This window comes from Diceros bicornis, chromosome 12 (genome assembly GCF_020826845.1).
Source record: "Diceros bicornis minor isolate mBicDic1 chromosome 12, mDicBic1.mat.cur, whole genome shotgun sequence".
NCBI lineage: Eukaryota > Metazoa > Chordata > Mammalia > Perissodactyla > Rhinocerotidae > Diceros > Diceros bicornis.
The window spans coordinates 38,841,156-38,865,244 of NC_080751.1; the positions used below are offsets into that span (position 1 = coordinate 38,841,156).

Genomic DNA, 24,089 nt, shown 5'->3' on the forward strand with positions numbered 1-24,089 from the left:
GCTGCGGCTGGGGCTCTCCCCAGCCCCACATCACACCATGGAGACAGCTGCCTGTTCATAAGCAGGTCATGATTTGGAAAAGTAAAATTTGAATTAGGGAACCCATCATGCCCATGTCCAATTTGGGGCTTTCGCTGTGCTCTGTCTCCGCCTGAGGTGATCTTTGCCCTTCCCGTCCTCATTCTACCTGGGAAGGCCCCGCTTGAGCCCTGCCACCTCCAAACTGAAGTCCCCTCTGACCCCTAGGGCCCAGGCTGCCCCTTCCCCTTCAGAACCTTCATCCCCAAGTGCAGAGTGTGGACACACGTAGATCAGCACAGCTCTCAAATTGCTACACGTGATTTTCTCAAGGCAGGAACCACGGCTTCTTTCCTTGGGTCCCCCAGAAAATACAAAAAAAGGGCCCTGTGGCAGACAGAAAAATACCTGCAGAAATGTGTAGAGTACAACCTGGTTTCCCAGTCCTGGGCAGTTGCCAAGTATTAATATTAGTCTTTTCTTCCTTTACCCATCGTCCTGTCAGCTGGCCTCAGTTGTTTCACAAAGATCAGTACCAATGTTCATTTTTTGTAAACTATTTAATAAATACTTCACTTTTACATTGGTGTAGCCCATGATAAATCCACAGGAAACAAGCACCACCAGCAGTGGTAGGATCAGAATACTTTAATAAGATATCAGTGTCAAAATACATTTCCTTATAAAGTTAAGCTCCCGTATAGTAATAATGTTGTCAGTAGGAATTTGACAATATAATAATGTTCATGAAATTGTTACATTGACAAGTAAGGTTAATATTGAAGCTTGGAATATTTTTCAGAGTGTTTTAGTAAAACTGCAAGGGTAAAATGCCCTTAATGCTGAGGCAACACACATAGGAGATCAAACACCGGCGTTTATGTTGGTAACCCTTCAAGTTCTGCCGCCGAGCGGGGGCAAAGCTGTGGTGCTCAAGTATGATTTGGGCAACACAGTGACTAGGTAACTTCTCATATAACTTAGATTTCTTTTGAAATTTAAATTTTGATTTGTTTTTGGCAATAAGTCCAGCCAGGCTTACCAAATTCTTAGCCTGCTGTGCTGTATCTTGGACTGCTGTGCCGTGTGTTTCTAGAAACTTGTCATTGTACCCATGACAGAAAAGTTCCATGTGATTGGTATTTAAAAACCAAAAGGTATCGCCCCTCTTACCCAGTGAGTTACAAGGTGCTCTGAGAACACTCTATTTTCAGTGCTTCCTACCTAGTCACTTCAAGTGACAGGCCGACCTCAGGGAGGGCCTGAGGCTAGGGGCCGTCCCCAGAGGTCTGCCTGCTGCTCGCCAGTGGGGGCACTGCACCTCAGCCTTGCAAGGCGATTTGAGGATGGGCCAGGAAGGGGCATGGGGTTGGGGCTGGTCAGGACCAGCTACTCCCCCTCAGTCCAGCTCCACGTGCTCCAAGGTGGTGAGCTGGGAGAACGTGGACCAGATCATTACACCATTTCTGAATCCTCACTTTCTTTCATGAATTCCCATTTAAACCATCTCATGTTAGTTCTGGAAATATCCAAATGTGCCACATGAAAGACCATTAGTCACATAGCTCAGTGCACTTGAAGGGCTAGCAACAAAACCTTAAGAAAAGTTAAAGCACTTCCCGTCCTGTAGGTTCCCCCCACCCCCAACCCCCTACCCCATGACATGCCGTCAGACCCTCTTGGCAGCAATAATAATACATACATACATACATAATACATATAGAACACAAGGAGAGGACAGCTGGCAATGCTCCCACTTAATGATTCCACTTCTCAGATTGTCTGTCATGCCTATGGCATATCCCAAAAGCAAAAAGCCAAAAGAGAGAGACCTTGAGCGGTGTTAGTACAGGCCCGTGGGAGTACTATACAATTCTGCAGTGTCAGCAACACCAGGAAAAGGAGAAGGGACAGCTTAACAAAGATCTTAAAGTGATTTTGTGAGCAGGATTCCATTTCCATTTCTAAGTTTTTAGATATCACAAAGTACCCATATATATGATAAACACTTAATCCAGATATAAATTTTCTTTTTAAAAAATTCAGTTATGTTTTTGAATAATAATAAAAAAAATCCACCGAATGGGGTGGGGGACACCAAACAGTTTAGGAAAAGCCACACTGTGCAACTTTTACAGATAACCAACCACATACGTTGCAGTTCACCCTTCACATTTCTTTTTTTTCAAAAGTCGTATCAAAATTAGAGCAATAAGCTTAAAAAAAAAAAAAAGACTGAAATTTACAATATGGTGATTATTTTTGAAAAAGGAAGGAGAAGAGCTTTGAGGGGGAGAGGCCACAAGTCAAGCTTGGAAATCAAAATTATTTTTCTTTCTTTGGCAACAACAACAAAATGTTTTTAGTTAAATGAAGCCAAAGTTTTCTCTACAAAAGAACAAACATACACCAGACTTGTTAGTATGGACGTTGTGTGTGTGTGTCAGAGAAAGAGAGAGAAAGAGACCTATGAATAATATAAATTAGAAGTAATTGAGGTTGAGGGAAAAAAATCTTATAAAATTTAAGAACATTTTCATTGACAGAGCAAAATGTAGCAGGTAAAACAACTGTCGTATTTTTAAAATATAGATGATAAAGTGAGCATCTTCAGAAAAAGGCCACTACTTGGTGACCTGGACAAGTCTGCCAGGTAAGTACATCCTGTAAAAAGTGTGTTGGTGTTAGAAATACCTAGTTGTAAAAACAGACGTAGGGAGTGGAGCTGGCGGGACGGTGGTGGCAGGGGTGCCTGCCCAGGTGGAAGGTCCTGGCTCAGGTGGCCTGGTCCAGGGCTCTGAGGAGGTCCCCTCCTTGCAGGAGCGTAGAGCTTCCTGGCACAGGAACGTTCACCTCACAGTCATATCTGGTCAATTCGGGCAGCAGGTAAGGCTCAAACGAGGGCCCAAGCAGCCGGCTTGCCATACCTGAAAGAATGGTTGGTACCGTATTTTAAAAACCCAGAATGAAATATTTGGAAAAGGGTCTATTCCGTAAGAGGCTAGCATGCAGAGAGCGAGAGGCATTTTCAGTTTTTGTGACTCGGGGGCACGAGTGGGGCAGCCCTAATTTCACTCTTCCTTCAGTGTCGTCTCTCCCGAGTGACCTACTCTGTGCTCTGTCTCTCATGGTGCAGACAGCAGGAGAGGAAGGTTCAGGGGAGGGTGGTTGCGTGGAAGGAGCCCCTGTGAAGGCTTCCTCGGCTGCCTTGGAGGAGGAGGTGTCAGCAAGAGCCTGCGCAAGGCCTGGCACGTGTCTGCTGTGCACTGACAGCAGGGAGGCCAAGTGGAGGGAGGGAATTCCAAACCAGCTGGTACCTGCATGCACGTGCGCGTGCATACACCTACATGCACACACACGTGTGCACAAACACGCAATCCACACATGTGCACACAATGCACATACACACAATACACACACACAGGGGTCTTTCTCCAAGATTCAGGATCACCCTCAGCAGCCCCTCCTTCTGTCCCTGAGTCCTTCTCCCGCCGAGAAGGAAGACAAGGGGAAACTACCAGCGCCCAGACCCCACTTCCCAGGAAGGCAAGGCCCAAGTGCACCACGTCTGCACCGTGCTCTCTCTCTCTTCCTTGGGTCTCAGCACCCCCCCTAGTGAGATGGGTCTGGAGGCAGACACAGTCTCTGCTGGGTCCACCCTCTGAGCGTGGAATAGGTCGCTCGGGAAAGACGACACTGAAGAAAGTGTGAAATTAGGGCTGCCCTACTCATGCCCCCGAGTCACAAAAATGAAGGCCCTCCATTCTGCCCATCTACTGTGAGGTGCTCACTTTTCCTTCCCTTGGCTTCTGTGCCGTCTCCCTCCTCAATCCCTACCCCAGAACATTCTAGGGTCCATGCCTGCCTCTCCCACTCGACCTTGCTCCCTTGTGGATGGGGCCAGATCTCACACCTCTCTGTAGCCCCCACAGTAGCAATGGATACTTGTTCACCATCCCTTTCTAATCCCCTCTTCTTCTTCTCACAGTCAGAAATGACCTGAGTTGAAAAGAATGTGATTTGCCGCTGATTTCTATAGTTCAAGGAAGCTCCTGGGTTCACCGCAGGAACAGCGATGCTGGCTACCACTACTGAAGACAAATGTGCGCCTGAACTCCACACTTGGCCTGCAGACCTCTCCTTTAGACTTGCTGCTTCCTCAGTCCTCCAGCAAGTACAGAGCTGAGCTGGAATTTAAGGCTCAGGGACTCTGAGGGTCCATAGAGCCCTGGATGTCACCTGATCATTGGAGGGTTCCTTCCAGCCCCTGCTGCAATACTTCCAGGTAAGGAGGGCTCACCCTTGTCCAACCTTTCACAGCAGCAAGTTCATCCTCATGCTGAGCCAAGACCTGTTGCCTTGTGACATCCAGCTCTTGGCCCTTACCCCTCCCACACACGGCAGACCCTGGCATGGGGAATCCAGGTCTTGAGTGCACCCACCTGACAACTTGTGAGCCGAGGGCAGGCTGTAGTCCCGGTACTGGGGGGCATAACACTGCGTGGGGAACCCACTTTTGGTGTTCTCCCTGGGGCTCACGGCAGATGGCAGCTGTGGTGGGGGCAGGTGTCTCAAGGGCTGGCCCAGTCCCCTCAACGGATTTTGAGTGAACTCGTCTGAAAGACCAACATTGGAGAGTGAGGGCATGCTGGCCCAAGGGAGGGGAGAGAGCGTGAAGCCCCTAGCGTCCTCCTTCCTTCACAAAAGGAGCTTAGAGCCAGCCCCCAGGGCCTCAGAGCCCAGCGATTTCTGAGAGCATCGTCCAAGCCAGAGTGGAAATGGGGAAGTTGGGTGTGTGGAAGGTGGGGCAGAGGACACCATCCTGTTCTAACAAGCCCGAGAGAGGCAGGTAAGGCAGGTGGTGAGAGTGCAGGAGCCAGGATGGGCTCCTGAGCCCTCAGCCCTTCCACCTGCAAATGCCCTCCCCCAACAAGCCCAGGAGGCCCAGGCCGGCTGCTCACCATTGGGGACGTTTGCACTCAGTGGCTTGTCAGGCATCAAAGGACAGTCCCCGCTGCCCCTAAGGCTCTTCATCCTTTTCCACATCAAATGTGAGGTGCTGCTGCCTGGTGGATCCGCCTGGGTGTGGGAAGGGCAGATGTAGAGGGGAAAGGGCCAGAGAACCAAGTCCTCCAGCTGAGTCGGGGGTGGGGAGGGGTGCAGAGCAGCTGTGCCTGGAATGGGGCTGGTGCTTGCTCTCTCTGAAAGGCCACAGCCCCACCTTCCCTGCTGTCCCTGGCAGGCACTCGGAGCCCTCACAGCCAGTATGAGAGTTTCCCGCCCGGCCTGCCCCAGGGGCTGAGGAGGGAACCCATAGTGCGCCAGACAGGAGATGGCTTACCCCACTCATGTCCTGGAAGGCTTGCTCCTCGTACTCCAGCTGTCGCTTTAGCTTCAGCTTGTTGGAGAGGGCTACCATGGCTGGGCTCATCACATCTGGGCCCCGAGGCCCAAAGCCCTTTACAGACCTGCCAAGCCCAAGAGAGAGGTAAGTGAGGCAGTCTGCAGCCCCATGCCACCCAGTGCCTTCATCTGATCTCAGGGCCCTCAGAAAACTAGGCCCTTCCAGAACTAATATGTAGGACGGTGGTGGCTCTAAGGCCCAAAGAGCAGAGTCGCAGAGGAGGGGTGGTGGGCCTGAGCTGCGGCTCTGCTTCCTTTCCTTGGTTTTCTCCACCTGGTGAGATGGTGACTTAAGTGACCTGCACCTCCCTCCACACATGCCCGCCCACCCACCCAGCTGTACCCGGGCAGCCTTCAGGCCTGACCTCATTTGTGGCTGTCCAGCTAGGTGACGTCAGTCTTTAGAGGGTTTCTTCTGCCCCGTCTCTCCCCGGCCCTGCCTGGACTGCTCCCCACTGAGGACCAATGAGGGTGCTCTGCAACGGGCAAGTGCCCCAGGGGTCCTGAGGGCTAGAAGTCATATACCAACCACTGTGACTTAGCCTGGTGAGCTCCCAGCTGGTTGAAATGGGGCTTGTGGGGAGATCTGAAGGATCCAGGAGAAGGCAGGATGGGGAAGGTAATGCTGGACCCTGGGCACTGCCCAGAGGGGCTGCTATGGAGGCCCTGGGCAGCTAAAAGGCAGGGCAAGAGTGTGGGCATCTTTTTGCTTTACTCAGCCAGAGTTCCAGGAGGAACGGAGAGTTACTCAAATAATTTTTTGTGCTCTGTGGCTAAGAAAGGCACTCTAAGGAGTGGTCTGAAGGGAGGACGCTGATGGTCAAAGCCCTCGACAAGCCACTTCTCTCCCTTTTCCTGTCCTCAGTCCCCTCTTGGTCTCCTCAAGCCCTGATAAAACATATCCTGCTCGAGGCCTCACATACCTTGGGGTGATTCCCCCCTAGTCTTTCGGATTTCAGAGCTGGGCTAAATGGAGTATCAGACCACTGTGGAGGGGGAGGAGGTGATGGGCAAGGAGCCCTTCTGAGGCCCCAGAGATCCCCGCAGTGGGTGTCTTATCTGTCCCCTCCCTGTTCAGCACAGCCTTTGCTAATGCAGCCAAGGGCCTCTGCTACTTACCTTTTCTTGAACATGGAGAGATGGGGCGAGGTGACGGGGGGCCCCAATGGTGATGCCCCCAAGGATTCAGTGTGCTGATCCCCAACAGGCCACTTCGTGGGCCCAAAATGTAATGGCGGATCAGGGGGCCACTGTGTGTTAGATCTGCCTCCCATAGAGGAGAGAGGGGTGCTGGCCTGGCCACAACATAGTGGCAGGGATGCCTTGCTCCCACCATCAAAGAAGATGGAGGACATGGGCCGGTGCTCGGGCTCTATCTTCTTGCCTTCCAGCTGCTGCTGATACTTGTCCAGGAGAAAGGGTCTGGGAGGGGCCGTAGGGGCCAGTGGCTGGAAGATGTTCGTCATGGTACTGAAGCAGTGCTGGGGGATGGACTGGGGGTTCTCCGGCAAGAGCCTCTCCTCCGGGCAGATGGGACTGAGCTGGAAGTCTTCACCGTCCATGGGGATGTAGGGTGCCAGTGTCTCCAAGTCCAGCTCATTGAAATCCGTCTGAGGTGAGACAGCAAAGGTAAAGAAGCTGAGAGGTTGGTGTCGCCTCACAAACACCATTCCAGTTCAGCCCCTCATCCTTCCTGGCCCCTACAAGAGTCTTTCATCTCAGGACAGCTTCAACAGTTTCACTCCCCTGCTCTAACACCTGTATGGGCTCCCTAGGGCCCATCAGAAGAAAACTCAGACTCGTCCACCTAATGTGCATGGTCTTCTAGCATGTGATATTAGCCTTTCCATGCCGTTCATCCCCTCTTCATCCTGTGCCACAAATCTCCACGCTCTACTCAGTCATCCCTCCATGCACCACACTGGTGTCACCACCCTCTCACAACCCGAAATGCTCTCCTCTCTCCATTCTACTTGTCCAAACCCTGCCTTCCCTCTTATGGCCCCAGCAAGCCCTGCCTCCTCCCCAAAGCCATCCCTGTCTACTCGGGCCAATGGTGACTGCCCCTTAGGCCTGTGGTGCACACGATGGCTCCTGGGGAGCCAAGGGCAGCTTTGCCCTTATCTCCCTCATCTGCCCCAGCACAGGCCTAAGCACACAGTAAGTGGCCAGTGTATCTGTGGACTGCTCATAGAGTGACAGCCAGCCCCACTGGGAGCGGGACTTTCATGCCACTATCAAGTACTCGGAGATCACCCCTTAGGTTCCCAGGATCATGATGGGCACTACAGGGAATACTTAGAAGCAGATGCAGAAAAAAGTTTCTACCTTCAGAGAATGATACCCTCACTGGGGGATGCAGCTCATTAATGATTATAACTATATGCAATGGTTACAGAGCAGAAGCAGGTAGTTATGATCAAGTACTAAGTCATAAATCCTACAGGAGTTCAGAGGAGAGAGAGGGTGGGCTGAAAGAGGGAAACTTCTACAGAATAACTGGAACTTGCACCGGCAGGATAAGGATGCAAGCTGAGGAGCAAGGCGGAAATTTGGAATGAATGACCCAGACTGAGACAAATGGAGGATTCATGATTTTCCTCTGGGTTTTGTGAATCATGCACCCATCCACCCATGTCAGCCCCGTTTACAGAGTTTTTGCAAGAACATTTGGCCTTAGATAATAAACGCATTCCTAAAAAGTTGTGTGTAAATGAAAATTTGTCAATCAGATGTCATTTCAGAATCCAAAGAGGAATATGTTTGTGAAGGGAGTAATTGTTCCCTCTGCTTATGAATGGCTAATAACTCTGGATATGCTTTTTAAATGCAGGGCTTCTTTAAGAAACGTTCAGTTGTAGTTTGGGTTTTCATGTGCACTAAGAAAGCTGTCCCAATAAGTAAAAGATAAGTTGAGAGTTAAAAAAGGAAGAGCTGGATTTTACAAGGGTAAAACAGAGGGCAGAAGTGGGAGAGGGGGATGACCACAGGCTCCATTTCCCCACACCCTCACCCATTTAAGGGACCAGGGCCTGGGCCAAGCATCCCCACTGGTCTCTACAACAAACGGATGAGGCTGCCAGAATGGACGTGACCCTTCACCACCCATCAGCTGGCAGGCATGGCACACCATCCCAATCTCCATGGCCACCTACCTGGGTGCTGCACTGGTCCTTTGCCTCTGTATCCATGGCAAAGAGCTTCTCGATTGCTTCAATCTTCAGATCATCATTCAGAGACGTGTAATAGTCTCCAGGGCTGCTGGGCTGGGGGCCAGGAAGGAGGGTGACCAAGTCAAGAGTATGGCACTGGTCTCCTCAGAAGTCCAAGGTGGAGCAGAAAGACATTCCTGGACCCACGAATTCAACTCCATTCCACTGAATGTATTTATAGAGGGGTTACTCCCTACGAGCTGTATGAATTAGGTCAATTCATCAACCTCTCTGGACCTCAGTCTCCTCATCATAAAATAAGCCTGCCTAAGGAAGCAAACAGGACAAAGACCATGGCTGGCAGGGCTCTGGGAACTGTACAGCTCTATGCCCTAAGCAGAATGGTTACTACTCTGCACAGGGACTGAGCTACAGGCTCAAAGCTGTGTGTGACTCAGCCCCCATCCTCAAGGAGCTTCTCATTTAGATGGCGGTGGGGATGGATACTGACAGCAAACAAACAGCTGGAATACCTGGCAGGTAAGTGTCATGGCTACCCTAGGGGGCTCCTGAATAACTTGAGGGGGAGGAGGGCAGTATTTCTGTCTGGGCTGTCCATTCAGCCATCTGGCAGCAGCCAGAAGGAGGAGCCCACCCTCTCCATGTCCTTACCCCAAGGTGGGGGGCTCACCGTGGAGCAGCTGCTGCTGCTGGTGGCACTGGGAGTGGTGCTCCCTGTGGCAGCCACCTGGGGCACGGTGAAAGCAGGCAGGCTCCTGGCCTCGCTCTGGCCACTGTGGCTCCTCAACTCTTCGGCCCACGGCTGGCTTGGGGGCAGGATGGCCTTGCCATAGGCTGAGGACTCCTCCAAGTTCTGGCTCCCTGTGGAGGCAAGGGCCTGGCTTGGTTAACATGCACAACCACTGGGCTCACTCCCAGAGCGGAGAAAGCCCAGAGGATGCATAAAAGGTCCTAAGAGGTCGGAAAGCATGCCTGGGGCTAGGTCCTCAGTGCTCTGAGGCTTAGCGGGCACAAAGGGGCCTTTAACTGGGGCTATGAGTCAATGTACAGACTCCCTTTAAAGGTAACACCCTCCTGGAGCATTTAATTTTCAGAGACTAAATGCATTAGGAGCCACTCTTCCTTCAAGAGCAATCATGAGGAGGTTATAAGAGGAGAATTGGGCAATTTGCCTCAGTATTGCCACAAAACTGGGGAGGTGCAAGACTTCTCGTCCAAGGGCCCACTGCCCTTGATGATTCTCTGAAGGTGCAATTCTCACGTGGCCTCTCAAGAACACCTCTTAAGGGGCCGAGACTGTCTAGGGTAGGTAGGCTCAGGGAGGTGTAGCTAGTCCTCGAGAAGCCACACAAGGCTCGGGGGGTGACGGTGCATCACAATCTGGGGAGCAAGGGGCTTCCCAGGTACACATCAAGAGTGCTTCCAGCATGGGGCGGGGGAGGGCTGAAAACTGCCTGGGGCCACTGGGACTCACGTCTGGTGGGACAGGCAAACAGTTTCGAGAAGTAGTGCATAGGAGGGCTTACCCTGGGCCTCAATCTCTTCTCCATCCATGTTTCTGGAACTATTTCTCCTAACATTATTTCAACCTAGCTCTCTACCTAAACAAGCAATCTGCCCTTCAAGGCTCAGGTGGAGATCTGCCCTCTCTGTGAAAATGCGCCAGTGGCCTCAGAGCATCTCTCATCTCAGACTCCCGCTGCCTGTGGGATAACCATGGATAACCATAACCCCAGCTCGTCCAGTGCTTCACAGGGCCAGGAGGAGGACGGCCTGACTCCAGGGCAGGTACATGTGTTATTCTTTGGTGCCCAGCACAGAGCAGCCACTAACAGATGATTAGTGGGACTCAGGGAAAGCAGCTCTGCTCACGGAAAAGCTGGAGCCAGGGAGGCCTGTTACGGTAAGAAGCGCTCCCACCACAAGAGGGTTTGATGAGCCCCGGCTCAGCTAGGAAGCACCCACCGAAATCCAGAGAAATGATGGCATCTCCCGCAGTGGGGGCCAGCTGGGCCAGCTCCTCGGGCTCCTCCTTCAGCTTGGCAAACAGGAAGTTACTCTTCTCAGACGCAGCCACGTTGCCACTGTTGTCAAAGACGCTGTTCATGGCCATCAGGTGGGGCTTGAAGAGGGATTCTGTCTGGTCCATGGAGAACACCACGTCGTTCTTCTCAATCTCACTATCGGGACAAGAGGGCATTTCAGATCTTCCACATTTTCTAGCAAAATCCTTTTGCTCCCCTAGACATGGAAACCCTGACAGCCAAGTCTCTCAGCCAACGACATGGGTGTGGACACTGTGTGTCAGCATTTTGTAAAGAACCCCATGATGGAAGTTTGGAGTCGTGCAGGTAGTGAGGCCGAGAGTGCTCTCTGAATACCTATCTGTCTTGGATGCTGTTTTATTATTGTGCGTGGGTTGCATGGTGTACACAGGTCTGAGGGCTTTTGCTTTTGTTTGTTTCACCCCAGCAATGACTTTCTCCACCTTCTTCCCATGTGCTACAGAGAGAAGGTGTTACATCTTCTCCCAGAAAGCACGAGTGAGTCTCCCCCTTTTCCCCATTCAGAAAATACTTATTCAGTGACGACTGTGTTCTATCTGCCTCCCCACGTGGGTGAGAGGTACGACACAGACGACAGACAAGGCGGAAGAGGCAGAAAAAACACCATGAAGGGGAAATCCCAAATGTCCCACTGTTCCCAAAACATCCAAGCGAGTCCCTTGGGTCATGAGGATTAGCACTGCAAAGAGCTCACAGACATGGTGTCCAGGCTCTGAGAGGCTCAGCCTTCCCTGGGATTGCCGTCTTCAGTCTGGGGAGCTCGGGAACCCTGCACACCCAGCCCTGAGGCCCTCACACACTCACCTCAAGACGTAGTTCACACACATAATGCACTGAGGCTGCAAGTTGCGAGGGTTGTAGATGACCGTCCCCTGGGTCTCCAGCCACACATAGCCCCCATGCTTCGCAAGCATCCGGTACTGGCCGCTCACCACCTGACCCTTGGTGCACACTAGGAGAGGAGAAATGGAGCCCGAGGTTAGGGAGGCTGGGGAGTGAGACCCCATGGGGAGGGCAGTCTGCAGAGAAACAGACAAGACTGGGGACCAGGACAGTGAAGACGGGGGAAAATCAGCTGGAAGGGAGCTTAGCGATCATCTCACCCAACTCTTCATTTTAAATATAGGAAAAGGAGGTCCAGAGGGGTTAAATGACTTGCCCAAGGCTGTCTGGTGAGGGAGTGGCCCATCATCAATCCCTTGACAAGTCAGCTCACTGACCACGCTGGGCCAAAAGCAGCACCTGCCCTACTTTCCCCCCAAGGGTTCAATGAGAAGAAGTCCCCTCTGACCCCAGGGGGACCAGCTGGATCCAAACGAGCACCCTGGGTAAGAGAGCCTCCTCTGTCAACTACTCCACGTGGCAGGGTACTTGCAAGCAGCATGGAGAGAGCCTGTCCTCAGGGCAGCCCTTCATAGCAGACCCACCACCAACACTCTGCTTGTGAAGAAAAGCAGTTTTTTAAGAAACTGACATCCTTGATCTTTCCAGGTCATCTGTCAGGCCTGCCACCCTTAGGGCCACAGAAGGTTTGTGACCCATAGCAAAGGAGGAGGCAAGCCACCTCACTCCCCGGCTGGGGCTGAGAAACGGCTGGGCCCCCAGCAGCGTATTCACAGCCTCTTTAAAAGCCATGCTAAGTCCTTCACGTCCCTTCTTCTCTCAGCTGCCCAACGAGGCTGCCTACCTATGACTTCTTTCCTCTTCCAGATTGTTTACTTAACATTTGTTTTACTGTATAAAAGTATTGGGAAGGGGTCCCACATCCCAGACTGTCCTCTTCCCCAGTCCAGAATGCTCCATTAGCTCCCATTAAAAAGAAACCAATAAATCCCTTTAAAGTCTACTGATGTTAGAATTTCCGGTAGTTTCCTGAACTGCCCGTTTACTTTCATTCCTTGGGAATTCATTCTTCAGAATCCCAGCTCAGAAACCCTCAAATCACAGAGAATTGCAAAGAGGCAAGGTAGAAGGATTAGGAAATCTTCCTAGCACAGGGATTTGGGGAGAAGAACAATACCTCTGGGATTTGGTTACCTCATCTGCAAAATAAGGTCTTGATGATAATAATAGGAATGATAATAATTATCATTATTAGCTACTCAGTATACCACAGCTGTTTGTATTGAGGGCCAACTCTGTTTACCTGGCTTATCAGGTACAAAAATGTTGACTGAACGTCACCAACAAATGCTGTATAGGAAAAGCCACATCTTCCCCAAAGTTACTAATACGCAGATGCCCACGTCTATAGATAATGTCGTGAGGAGCCCTGTGGGAGAATATCCAGATGCTCCTGGCAGGTTCGTGGCCCAGGGCTCCATTCACCACCCCTGTGTGGTTGAGGAATGCAGCTTAGTTCATACTAACGCTGCTTGGGATCCTTCACGTTTATGTTTTTCTTGGCACATTTTACCCTCTTAAAAAATTGAACAGGCACCGGAAGGTGCCTGTAACTCACATGTGTACAGTGCTTTGCAGTGTTCAAAACTGTCTCAGGATGAACTCATTTCCGCAAAGCAATGAGAACAGTGCCTGGCACATAAAGCATCAGTAAGGGTTGGTGTTATCATCGCCTCATTTAATACAAAATAACATCACGAGTATCCATTATTATTGCTGTTTTACATCTGAAGGAACTGAGGCTTACAACTATTGAGCGATTTGCTGAAAGGCCCCCTCAGTGGAAACAGTAGGCAGGATTATCGTCCAAATGAAAGACTCGTGATCTAAGCTTTTTTGGATTGGTTTTCACTTTTAAAAATCAACTTTAGTGAGATTATTTTACCTTCAATAAAAAAATGAACCCATTTTAAGTATACAGTTCACTGAGTTATGACAAATGCACACACTCTTGTAACTATCACTACAATCAATGGTGTAAAACTTGTCCATAATCCTCCCCCAAATTCCTTACGCCTCTTGACTGTTAATCCCCATTGCCACACCTGGTCCCAGGCAACCACTGATCTGTTTTCTGTCACTATACATTGAAATGATCTTTTCTCCATTTTCATATAAGTGGAATCATACAAGGGTATGGACTCTTTTGTGCCTGGCTTCTTTTCACTCAGCATTCTTTTCCCAGATTCCTCATGTTGTTGTTCCTTTTTACTGCTAAGTACTATTCTATCATATGGCTATACCATAATCAGTTTATCCATCTACCTGTTGATGGATGTTGGAGTTGTTTTCAATTTTTGGTTATTATGAATAAAGTTGCTATAAACATTTCAGTATGAATCTGTGCACGGACATATATTGTGAGCGTAGCTAGGAGTGAAACAGTTGAGTCAGATGCTAAGCGTATGTTTACTTTATAAGAAACTGCCAAATTTTTTCCAAAGTGGTTGTATCATCGCTGTCTGATCTTTCTAAGAAAATCTGTGCTGTTGGGAGGAGAGATATCATCTTCTTTTAACATGAGGAAAACTGAGGCCAGAGGGATTGTGAGCTGCTCAACATCACACAGGACAGTAGCGACACAGTCCGGGCTAGACAAGCGTTGTGGCTCCCAGTACAGCGCTCTCCTACTACATTCCCCCGAGCGACAGTTCACTGGGGAGACTAAATTTGCTGTTGCCACTGTGCTAAACCATCGTGGACTACTGGCAGGGTTGTGGGCCACGTCTCCATCCACCAAATGGAGTAATGAGTTACTCGGCCAAAGAAGTGACTTCTGACCTCCCTGATCTCCCTCTCTCTGCCCCATTGAGGCGCCCTTGCTGCAGCGAAATGATTCTTGCACAATCTCAAGTGCTTGGAGTTAACTTATTTAGACGGTTCTTAATGCAGACAAAATTCAGGGCTCTTATTCTTTTTGATTAAACAGTGCAGTGAGCAAAGGTTTTAACTGCATTTCTAGCAATTGCAGGCGAGGGCCTGCTCTGTCAGGAGAATATAATTACCCTGCTTTCTAATCATCTGTTCATTAATGGCAGCCTTGGTGAGGGGCCTGCTACTTGGTAGATAGGCTTTTTATGGCCTTTAATCTTGTTTTCCTAAGAGCACATAATGTCCTCACACAACAAAGAGAAACCAACCCCCTCCCCAACCCCTCCCCAACCCCTCCCCTCTGAGAGTAACAATGTATAAATTACTAATCCATTTGGAAATGATGGCTTTCAATTATCTAAATCTGGTTTGAGGACTGAGCTTCCCCAGCAATTTCAACCGTACACCTTCACAGGCTAAGACACACATACGTGCGGAAATTTGGGAGGCTGGTGTGTAAACCCAGACTGGCCTCAAACTTGGCCTCCAATTATTCCGCAGCATGAGTGTGAGTCTGTGGTGCAACTTTATTTGCACAAACCCAATGAGAGAGAGAGAGAAAGAGAGAGAGAGGAAGACAAAAATAGATGCTTTTTATTTTGAGCTGGCATTAACCCAATTTCCAACCCATGCAGATTTCTATTTGCTGGACTCAGGCTTGCTGGCTGGGTATAGGCCTCTGAGCTCAGAGCAGCCTGACTTGGTCCCGTCCGGAGAAGAAGAGAGCCTGTGATTTCTATTTGGGCTGTGAATTACCTTTAAATGTGCCTAATGCTTAAACACATGGGTTCAATAAAAAGTACCATATTCTCCCTGGAGTCAGCAGAAAACTGATATGACAAACTTTTTACCCCAGCTCTTTTCTAAAGATCAAAGATTTTCTAAGAAGAAGAAGAAGGAGAAAGATCCTTTTTATATGCCTGGAGGGAAGTCACCATGTTTGTTCTCTTTGACAGTAGCTTCCTCCACCTTTCTACCCTAGAAGATAAAGTACGACAGGGTCCTCCAAGAATTTCCAGAAACTTTTATTATTGTAAATAGTCCCCTGCTTTGACTTCACCCTTGGCTGAGAAGGCAGGCTGGACTTTCCCCCAATTTTACATCTAAAGGAGAGAAGGCCCAGAAAGCCAGGCCCTGGGGAATCAGTGGGTCAGCTGGTCCAGGTCCCTGAGTCCCAGTGTCAGGATGACTTCAGGAGCAGGAACAGTCGTGGACCAGAAAAGCATGGGGAATCCCAAAGTGCAGGCTGGAAGCACATCCTACAATTTCAAAGCTGGGGCCAGCGAGGGCTGGGTCACACCCAACCTTGTGGTCTAGGCACACAAGAGTACCTCCATCTCCTTCCCCCATCCCTAGGTCCCTAAAGGGGCCCAAGTCTAGGTTGTTTGTTTATTATTACTATTATTATTATTTTTGACAGACAGCATAGCTAGAAACTTCTCTGAGAAATCATAAAGGGCCCTGTTGCACTGTCAGATCAAACCTGAAAGCATGAGGAAGAAGCAGAGAAACCAATTAGAAAGATAAAAGATCTCACACCTTAAGAGAATATTAATTGTGCTCACATCCAGTTTATGGGGTTGCTAACCTGTTAGTTGCTCTGAACTTCAGCTGTCCTAACTGGGATAGATGGATGGATTTAGGAACAATGGACAGATAGCTGCACTTCCATTTTCTTCACTGCCACTCCAAGCCACAGCTAATCCTGGGAGCCTCAGATCAGCAGGGCCAGTGGCAATCTTTTCAGATTTGCCTTACCCATTTTTAATGCTTCTATAATCCTCTCAGCAGCTCCATCTGCACCACTATGGACACTTATTTTGAAGCATTCTTTCCCAAATATGTTTTTTCCCTTGGGTTTATCATTCATTTACTGCCTGTACTGTACCCAAGCCTATGCTAGAAACTAAGGCTAAAGGTATGAGTCACCTTGCTTCCACAGCTCCCACAACCCTCCTTTTCCCTCAGAAATAGGGCAGGGAGCAATCCTATCCATTTCCAAGTCCCCCAGTAGACCAAGTATAGGGTTATAGACTCAGAGTCCTTACATGTTGATGGGCTGTATGGATTCAAGGAAATTGTCTGGGATCACCTGCAAATAGTAAGCCTGAATTGGGAACGTGGCCAAGTGAATGCACTAGAAATGCCCTGTCCAATATGGTAGCCACTAGCCAAGTGTGGCTATTTCAATTTAATTAATTAAAATTAAATTTTAAAAATTCAGTTCTTCAGTTGCACTAGACATTTCAAGTACTGCATAGGTCACATGTGGACTGTGCAGATGTAGAATATTTCCATTGCAGAAAATTCTATTGGACAGTCCTGTTCTAGGATCCTTTCATAATTCAGGTTCTCTTTTAAGCTACAAGGCACAGTTTCCATATGCCACCACTGGATTGCCTGCACAGCCTCCTCCAACTGACTTCTCTTGCTCTAGCAAGCAAACTTCTGGAAAGCCATGGCCTACCTCAACACATCTATTAAGTTGGTGCTCTACTCTCTTTCTTTCTGTTTAGCCCAATCCCCCCAACCCCTGTCCTTCAAGGTCCAATTCAAGTGCTCCATCCTCTCCTTTCCTGAACTCTCCCAGCCCTCCTCTTCTCTGAACACAAGTACTTATACGTAATCCAAGTTGATTACATGTTGTCTAGTATTACTTTCTACAGGGCTGATCCATAGGGTTGTGCAGACTGTTAACTGCACAGGAGTTCTCAGTGGAGGTGGTATGCAGGGACTGAGATTCAGCCCATCTTCCACTCTCCAACTGTATGCCTTGGCGTGGGTGTGTCCTCCCGGAGGAAGGGGCTTTTTTCCTAATTTGCATGAAGATGGCATATAGGCCGGTAGCAGCCTTGGTTCTGTAATCAACATGAACACATGAGTCTTGTCTGCCACACAAGTGGTGGCTCTGTGAAGGAAGTGACCCGTCTTCTCCTGTCTCACCAGTCACACTCCACTCAAGGCCAGATTCCACAGACACAAGGAAGCCACATGGGGCACTCCAGGAACTTACGGTTCTGGTGACTTTTGGTCATGCTCTCTGAGTCCAGTGCATGGTAGAACTCATAGGCTGAGCGGCCAAGCAGCTCTTCAGGGTGGTAACCAACCAGTTCTGTGATTCTGAATTTAAAAAAAAAGCATGTGGGGAAGAGAGGCCAGATTAATGTGGGCAAGGGCTCAAGGAGCTGAATCCAGAAGGTAAATCAAATGCACACATTCAGATGAACACACTCTAGACTTCCTGGTCGCACCACTCATCCTAGAAAAAAACATGGTGGCCAATCTGCTGCTGTGGGTCCACCCAACCTCCTCCACTCTCCTGTCCTTCCTAAAGTCACACTTGGGGAGGAAGAAAAGCACCCATTCAGGGGACTCCCTACCCCCCACCCCAATATACACATATGCCTAGTCTCTAAGAACCAAAGAAGGGGCTCTCACACACCCCCAACCCTAGTTTTTGAGACAAGTGAGTAGAGATTCAGGGAGGGCAGACAGTTTGCTTGATGTCCAAACAAGTGTCCAGGGACAGAGCAAAAACAAAAATCAGGGGCTCCTGATTACTAGATCGAGCTTATTCTAGGAGAGGATGATATAAATGAGTGGAAATTATGTGGCCGTAAGTGGGGAAAAAGCACGGCATCGGCCTTTGTGTGTGTGTTAACCACAGAGTGAGGAGGAACCTGGGGCAGGGAGAACCTCGCCTGTGCTTAAACCTTCACTCCTCTGGGTGCCTCTCCCCAGGTCCTGCCTGGTGACCTCAGACATCTCTAGGACATCGGGTCTTCCTTTCATGGGTTCTTCTACTTGTCCTTCTCTATTTCAAGGAAAGGAGGGAGGGCTGGAGGTGCTGAGAGGAAGAAACATAAAATCACAGTCACAGAAATGTGCCTCCTCATTACATTCTCTGATAAACGGGCAGCTCTGAAACAATGGGCCTTGACTGTCCCAAATGTCCCTTTCTTCATCCTGTAACGTGTTTGGTTTTGATGGGAAGTGTGCAGAGAAAAGGCAAATGTGGAGAGCCATGAAGAATCACTTAACACTCTTAGGACCCTTTCCTCTGTACTGGAATCATTAAAATAAACAAGCCCTGCCCAGGAACCACCAGATTAGCTGCTTTCCCACGTCATACCTAAATGTTATCTCTCGTAATCTTTGTTATCTCATACAGTTTTTCTAATGGGCTCATTGTCTTGTTAACTCGGCCTATCGCGAGTTAGAAGTGATGCTACATTCCCATCATCACAAGCTCTGTTTCAGAATGCATGACTTTTGGGAATGCCCTGTCATTTATGCATGTTGGAGACTGATAAGACGGAGAGGGAAGCAGAAGCAGTGACTCCTTGGCTTCCTGTGTCTACTCTCCCTCCTCCTCCAAACGGGTTTTGCATACATCTATCAGACTAAGTCATCCTAAAATATTATTTCCACCCTGTGACTCCCTTAGTTAAGCATCTTCAGCTTTCTCTATGACCAACCACAAGAAAAATAAGCTCTGCCCAACTTCCAAGTGCCCCCAGAATCTAGTCTCCATCTTCTGAGCAGTTTGATTTTCAACTGACCTGCCACGTGTCGTGGACCCTCTGCTCTGGAGGACCCCTCTCCTCACAGTTCTCACTTCTGGCAAACTCATTCTTGCTGCAGAAACCTGATGTATTCTCTTCTCTCTGCCCTTGACTTCTCCACAGAGCCCTCTCCAATTCTTCCTCATCATGAAGTCTTAATAGGTGAACACAGTGTCACAGAGAATTATGGATTCGTTTCTCTACCTCCTAGACTCTTAACCCCTAACTCAGAGACCACTTTCCCCTTTGGCTTCCCCTACAATGGACGCTCCATAAATACCTGAGTTTCTGACCAGTGGATTGATTTTCTCTTTGGACCGAAGGTAAAACAAGAGCCCTGTCTATCCCAGCACTGCTAGGGAATCTGGGCGCTAATGATCTACTTTTCCTCCTAGAACATGATTACCTGTCTCAATGCATGTGGTGCGCACACACACAGCCCTCAGCAGAACCCCTCATGATATTTAACCCATCATTTCTTCAATGTTTAATGTGTGTCTGATGTTGATGTAGGCAGGGAAGAGGGAAGTTCTCTGCTAAGGTGAGACTTGGGGGTTAAGGTCTTTACCCAACAAGGGACAGCCCAACAGGGCTGAGAAGCTTAGGTCTCAGCTGATTCAGCCCAGCAGAGATTTCTGCAGCGAGAGTCCAGCAGCTCACTTGAACCAGCCAGCTGGTCTCAGACTGGGAGGTTCTGTCCCCTCACTTGGCCCTGAGTAGAGAGGTCTCTGAAGTCATCAGAGGCAGCCTAACCCCAGGGCTGGTACTCTAACCCCAGGGCTGGCACCCAATAGTACCTTAGCCAAGGTGGAGATTAGGGAAGAACAAGGAGACAGTAGAACAGCACTGGCCCTTCCTTTTCCACAACCAAATAGCTTTTCTCTAGGGTCTGGTGCCTTTCAGGCTTAGCCTGGGAATCAGAATTGTACTAATTGTACCCTGCTGACAAGAGGCCAGCCACTTACCGGCTCACTGATTTGCCAGATAAACTGCTTCTGTTCCTGGACAGGTCTAGAATTTTCTAGAGACTGTCAAAAATGAGGCTATGGGAATTCTAGGAAAGATTTGACTCTACTCCCTGAAGAAACTAAATTTTCTTTGAAGATTAGAATCTTTAAATTAAAATGTTCAAAGTAAATATTTATTATAATCAGTCTCATAATAAAATATTTTTTAAATCTCATTAATGTACCATCCATTCAAAGGCACACAATGGGCATGTTTTGGGAGTAGACAAACAAATGTGGATTTCAGAATTGCCAGCTATCTTCCTAGTAGCAGCCTTCATTTATCTTGTCAACTAAAATAAATATTGAATGTCTCTTTCTTCATTCCTTTAAACAGACTACTATAAAAACTGGGAAATACACATACTCCAAACACAATTGAAGAACAGTCGAATGGTCAAACTTCACAAAGCCAGGAAACCCCAACTTAAAGCTAATGGTCATCAGCCTCCATTTGCAGGCACGCAGACGCCAGTGGGGAGGTTAATGAACCGAGCTTGTTTATAGGGTCGGCCACGACAGCACAGAAAGGCTGTCCCCGCTAATTTCCCTCTGTCTCAGAGAAGCCTCCAGAGCTTGGCTGTGATAACACAACTTCATCTGCTCTCTCCATAAGGGGCAACTATTTTTTTCTTTCTAATTAAGGGCCCCTAACTCACTGGAAAAAAAAAACAGTTTGGGGTCACCCATAAATTTACAAAGTTGACTCAGTAAGGCTGTTTAGAGAAGAGGGAAATGTAAAAGGGCTCAATTTGCCCGAATTCAGAAATGAGAAGAATAGAAGTCACTCTTTAATAATCAAGTGGAAAAAGAAACAGGTCAAGGATGAGGTGAGGAGAGAGATGTAGACATGGAGAGGCAGCCACAGGAGGCAGAGGAAGAAGGAGGAAAGAAAAAAGGAAAATAGAAAATATAGAGGAAAAAGGTTGTTAAATTCTGAAGTTAGTGTTACCCCAAGTAAACATATGGATCACACTGCCGGGCTTTGGATTTCAAAGTTAGATATGCCTTCACAATGTAAAATGACAGTTATTCATTGCCCTTCAGTTACTCTTTACTTTTAAAAATGTTCAGAGGCTCTTTTCAACGTGGACTACCTGTGGCTGAGTGCTGGGAAAAAAATTACTTTCTTGGCTACAGTGTCAGTGCCATCGCCTCTGAAGGCAGAAGGAATCCAGGCCGAAGGCCTGAGACAGCTCACTCCTCTTCCCAGAGACACCGCCAAGTGCCCGTCCACAGAGGACGCGGCAGCAAGCTCCTTGACTTCAGACACCAATGCCTGCAGTCAAACAAGGTCTGGCTGTTTTCACCCCTGTCCCCCCAGGAGTAACGGATTTGCTAAGTAAATTAATCATGTAAACAAGATGGTTAGAGAGTATTTAAACTATTTAAGAGGATAAAAGTTTTAAGTGCTTTGTAACCACCTATTTGTTTTCCAAGGAATGCATCTGCTAATAAACCATACTTCTATTAAAATCTGCTTGCTTTCCTTCCACCCTTCTGGCAATGGCCTCTCCTAGGCAACACTTGATTCACCTCACTTTGGTTTCTATATGTGCTTATAAGCTTTGAAATTGCAGTTTCTTAATAATATCCAGTCTATTCACTAACTCAGATTTCAATCTTTCTGTTTTAATATATTTTTATCCAGACTTTGTTTGCTTTAAACAACAGTACTTAAGCCTTGTATTTTCCTCAAATATTACACAGTTACATAAAATCCATACAACAAGCTCTGTAGTTAACAGAACATCAGTTTCCTTCCCGTCAGTGTGATATGTTATAGGTGGGGTGCATTTATACGTAGGACGGTAGCCCTGGTTAATCCTGGACCATCCCCATTCTGAGGGACACCAGATGCCACGGCTGCCTTGCATTACCTTGAAACACACAAGCAGTGAGAGGAAATGTGCTTTGAATTGTAGCAAGAGAGAAGCAGATCGTGTAGAAGGAATAATTTTTGAATTGTGAAGTCTACTGAATTTTGAAATAAATTCCAAGGAGAATTTGTAGAGCTGCCTGTTCCGGAGAGTGTTTCAAGCAGAAAAGATTAGACAGGATAACATAAGCATTTCTTCTATATCAATACGCTTAAACTCCATTAACGCCGATTTCAGAACACTGCCATTTGGAGGAGACACAGATGCACAAGGAGAGCACTTCAAGTTTCTTCTAACTCAAGGATTTAAAAAAACACAATAAACCCTCTTACATCAAATGCGTAGAGAAAGGCTAATGTGTATGTCTACAAAAATATTTAGAATCAACTATAGATGAAACTAAAAAACCACAGGTAATGTATTAACCTGAAAGATCACGAATTTAAAGATGCCACCCATCCTCAAAAAAAGTAAAATAACACTAAATGTATCTCAATATGCAATGAAAGTATATAATCTTTTACTATTAATTTGCATGAAGTCAGCCTATTTTCTTCTCAGACTTCAACACTGTTGTCTTCTAGGTGTTTTGATGTGTGTTTTACAATTTATGGCTTTTTCCAATTTTCTTTATTGACATTCTCTTTATGATGTTCAACTATCCCCTCACTTTTATCCCAACTTCTTTTTACAAAAAGAATTCATAATAAATTTGATTCTCAGAATTTGAAATGCAGACAATTTATTAAACTGCAACTCCTCATATTATTAAGCCTTATATTGCCTTAACCCAATGACAAAACAGAGTTGTCCTCAAATTGTTTATCTGTAAAGATTGCATGACACTTTGTTAATTTGAAATTTTTACTGTAGTCTTGATAACCCTCTCAGTGATACTGCTCTGATTCATGGAATTTGCTTTTATAATTATTTTCTAAGAAACAGGGAGATGTGAAACTGACAGAATCACAGTGGGATTATGTGAATTAGTCTTTCTCAGTTATTCTCTTTCGCCACTAGATGGCACCTCCACATGAATCTAAGAGCCACCCCATTTTAAAGTTAAACTACTTGGGAACAACTTTTGTCTTCCTTTTGGGTGAATGGAATGCTCTATTTTGTATCATTCACTGTGGTTTCATTAAGTTGCCTGTGTCTCAAACCTTAAAATCTTGGAGATCAGGAATCATCTCTTTTACTTCTTTGATGTAATAGTCTCTGGCACAGGGTTAGATACATAGCAGATGCTCAATAAATAGCAGTTCATTAATTAGTTGCTCACTAGTTTAAGGAAACAGAGTATAACGCCTCTGTGTGTGTCATAAATGGAGATGAGATCGTCAATTACACTGATAATCAGAACATTCTTCTTTTTTAACCTTGCAACTCAACTGTCTCCCCTTGTCTAGAGCAGTTGACCATCTACACATAAATGTGATTGGCATATAAATTGTTATAGAATTCACTTTTCAAATACTTACTGTGTTTCAGATAATTAATACCGGATTTTAATATGGTCCTCTGACCCTTTACTAAGATGAGCAAGACAAATGTATTTTGAACCATCTGCATTCCTTTATTCAATTTCAGATGTTTCAGAATAGGTTGTTTCAGGTTCAGTTGATTTTGGGAACCAGAGAGTTAAACACAAGATTAGAGTCCCCTTTTCTCTCTTCTTTCTGTTTTATTTTTCTCCTCACTTTCTTTCTTTTTTTCTTCATGACTCTTTTCTTTTTTTGTTTGATTATGTCTATGGTCTCAAGGCATCTAAGAAAAAATACCAAACAGCCTCAGAAGTGATTCTGTGGATTCTAATTGCCTTATTTTATCAGATTCTTTCTAATTTTCCTTATGGGAAAATAATCTCCTTTGTGGGAAACCACAGCCCCTCACGTGTGTCAGATGTCATTAAGTCTAGTGAGTTCCCTGATTAAAATGGAAAGCCCTCCTCATCCCATTAGCTATGATATGGAAATGTTGGTTTTTGAAGCATTGATCTCAAGGATATCAAGGAAAAAATATGGTTGAGACAGAGAATGCTTTTCCCCATCCCAATACAAAGAGTGAAAACAAAAACTACCAAAACTATAAAATCCCGGTCCTCATCAAAGCAATAGAGAAATAACACTTAGGGATTAAGGACTTAAAATAGTCACTTTATAAACTGTCTAAGCCACATCTGTGCCCTTGTTAACTAATCTGC

The 24,089-nt window shown here is 47.2% G+C and overlaps 1 protein-coding gene across 2 annotated transcripts in view; it reads right to left on the minus strand.

Annotated features, from left to right (window-relative positions):
- Window positions 1–544: 544 nt before the first annotated feature.
- EPAS1 (endothelial PAS domain protein 1) overlaps window positions 545–24,089 on the minus strand; it is an 86,652-nt gene continuing 63,107 nt past the window's right edge. The window contains exons 7-16 of one of the 2 annotated variants that reach the window (XM_058551309.1): window positions 17,448–17,554; window positions 11,465–11,612; window positions 10,560–10,774; window positions 9,265–9,455; window positions 8,577–8,687; window positions 6,541–7,031; window positions 5,360–5,486; window positions 4,980–5,097; window positions 4,461–4,634; window positions 545–2,945 (exon numbers count right to left, since the gene is read on the minus strand). In XM_058551309.1, coding sequence (XP_058407292.1) covers window positions 2,794–2,945; window positions 4,461–4,634; window positions 4,980–5,097; window positions 5,360–5,486; window positions 6,541–7,031; window positions 8,577–8,687; window positions 9,265–9,455; window positions 10,560–10,774; window positions 11,465–11,612; window positions 17,448–17,554 — 1,834 coding nt within the window. In that variant the 3' untranslated portion in view covers window positions 545–2,793. The remainder of the gene's footprint in view (window positions 2,946–4,460; window positions 4,635–4,979; window positions 5,098–5,359; window positions 5,487–6,540; window positions 7,032–8,576; window positions 8,688–9,264; window positions 9,456–10,559; window positions 10,775–11,464; window positions 11,613–17,447; window positions 17,555–24,089) is intronic. The other variant, XM_058551310.1, reaches the window with a different exon arrangement.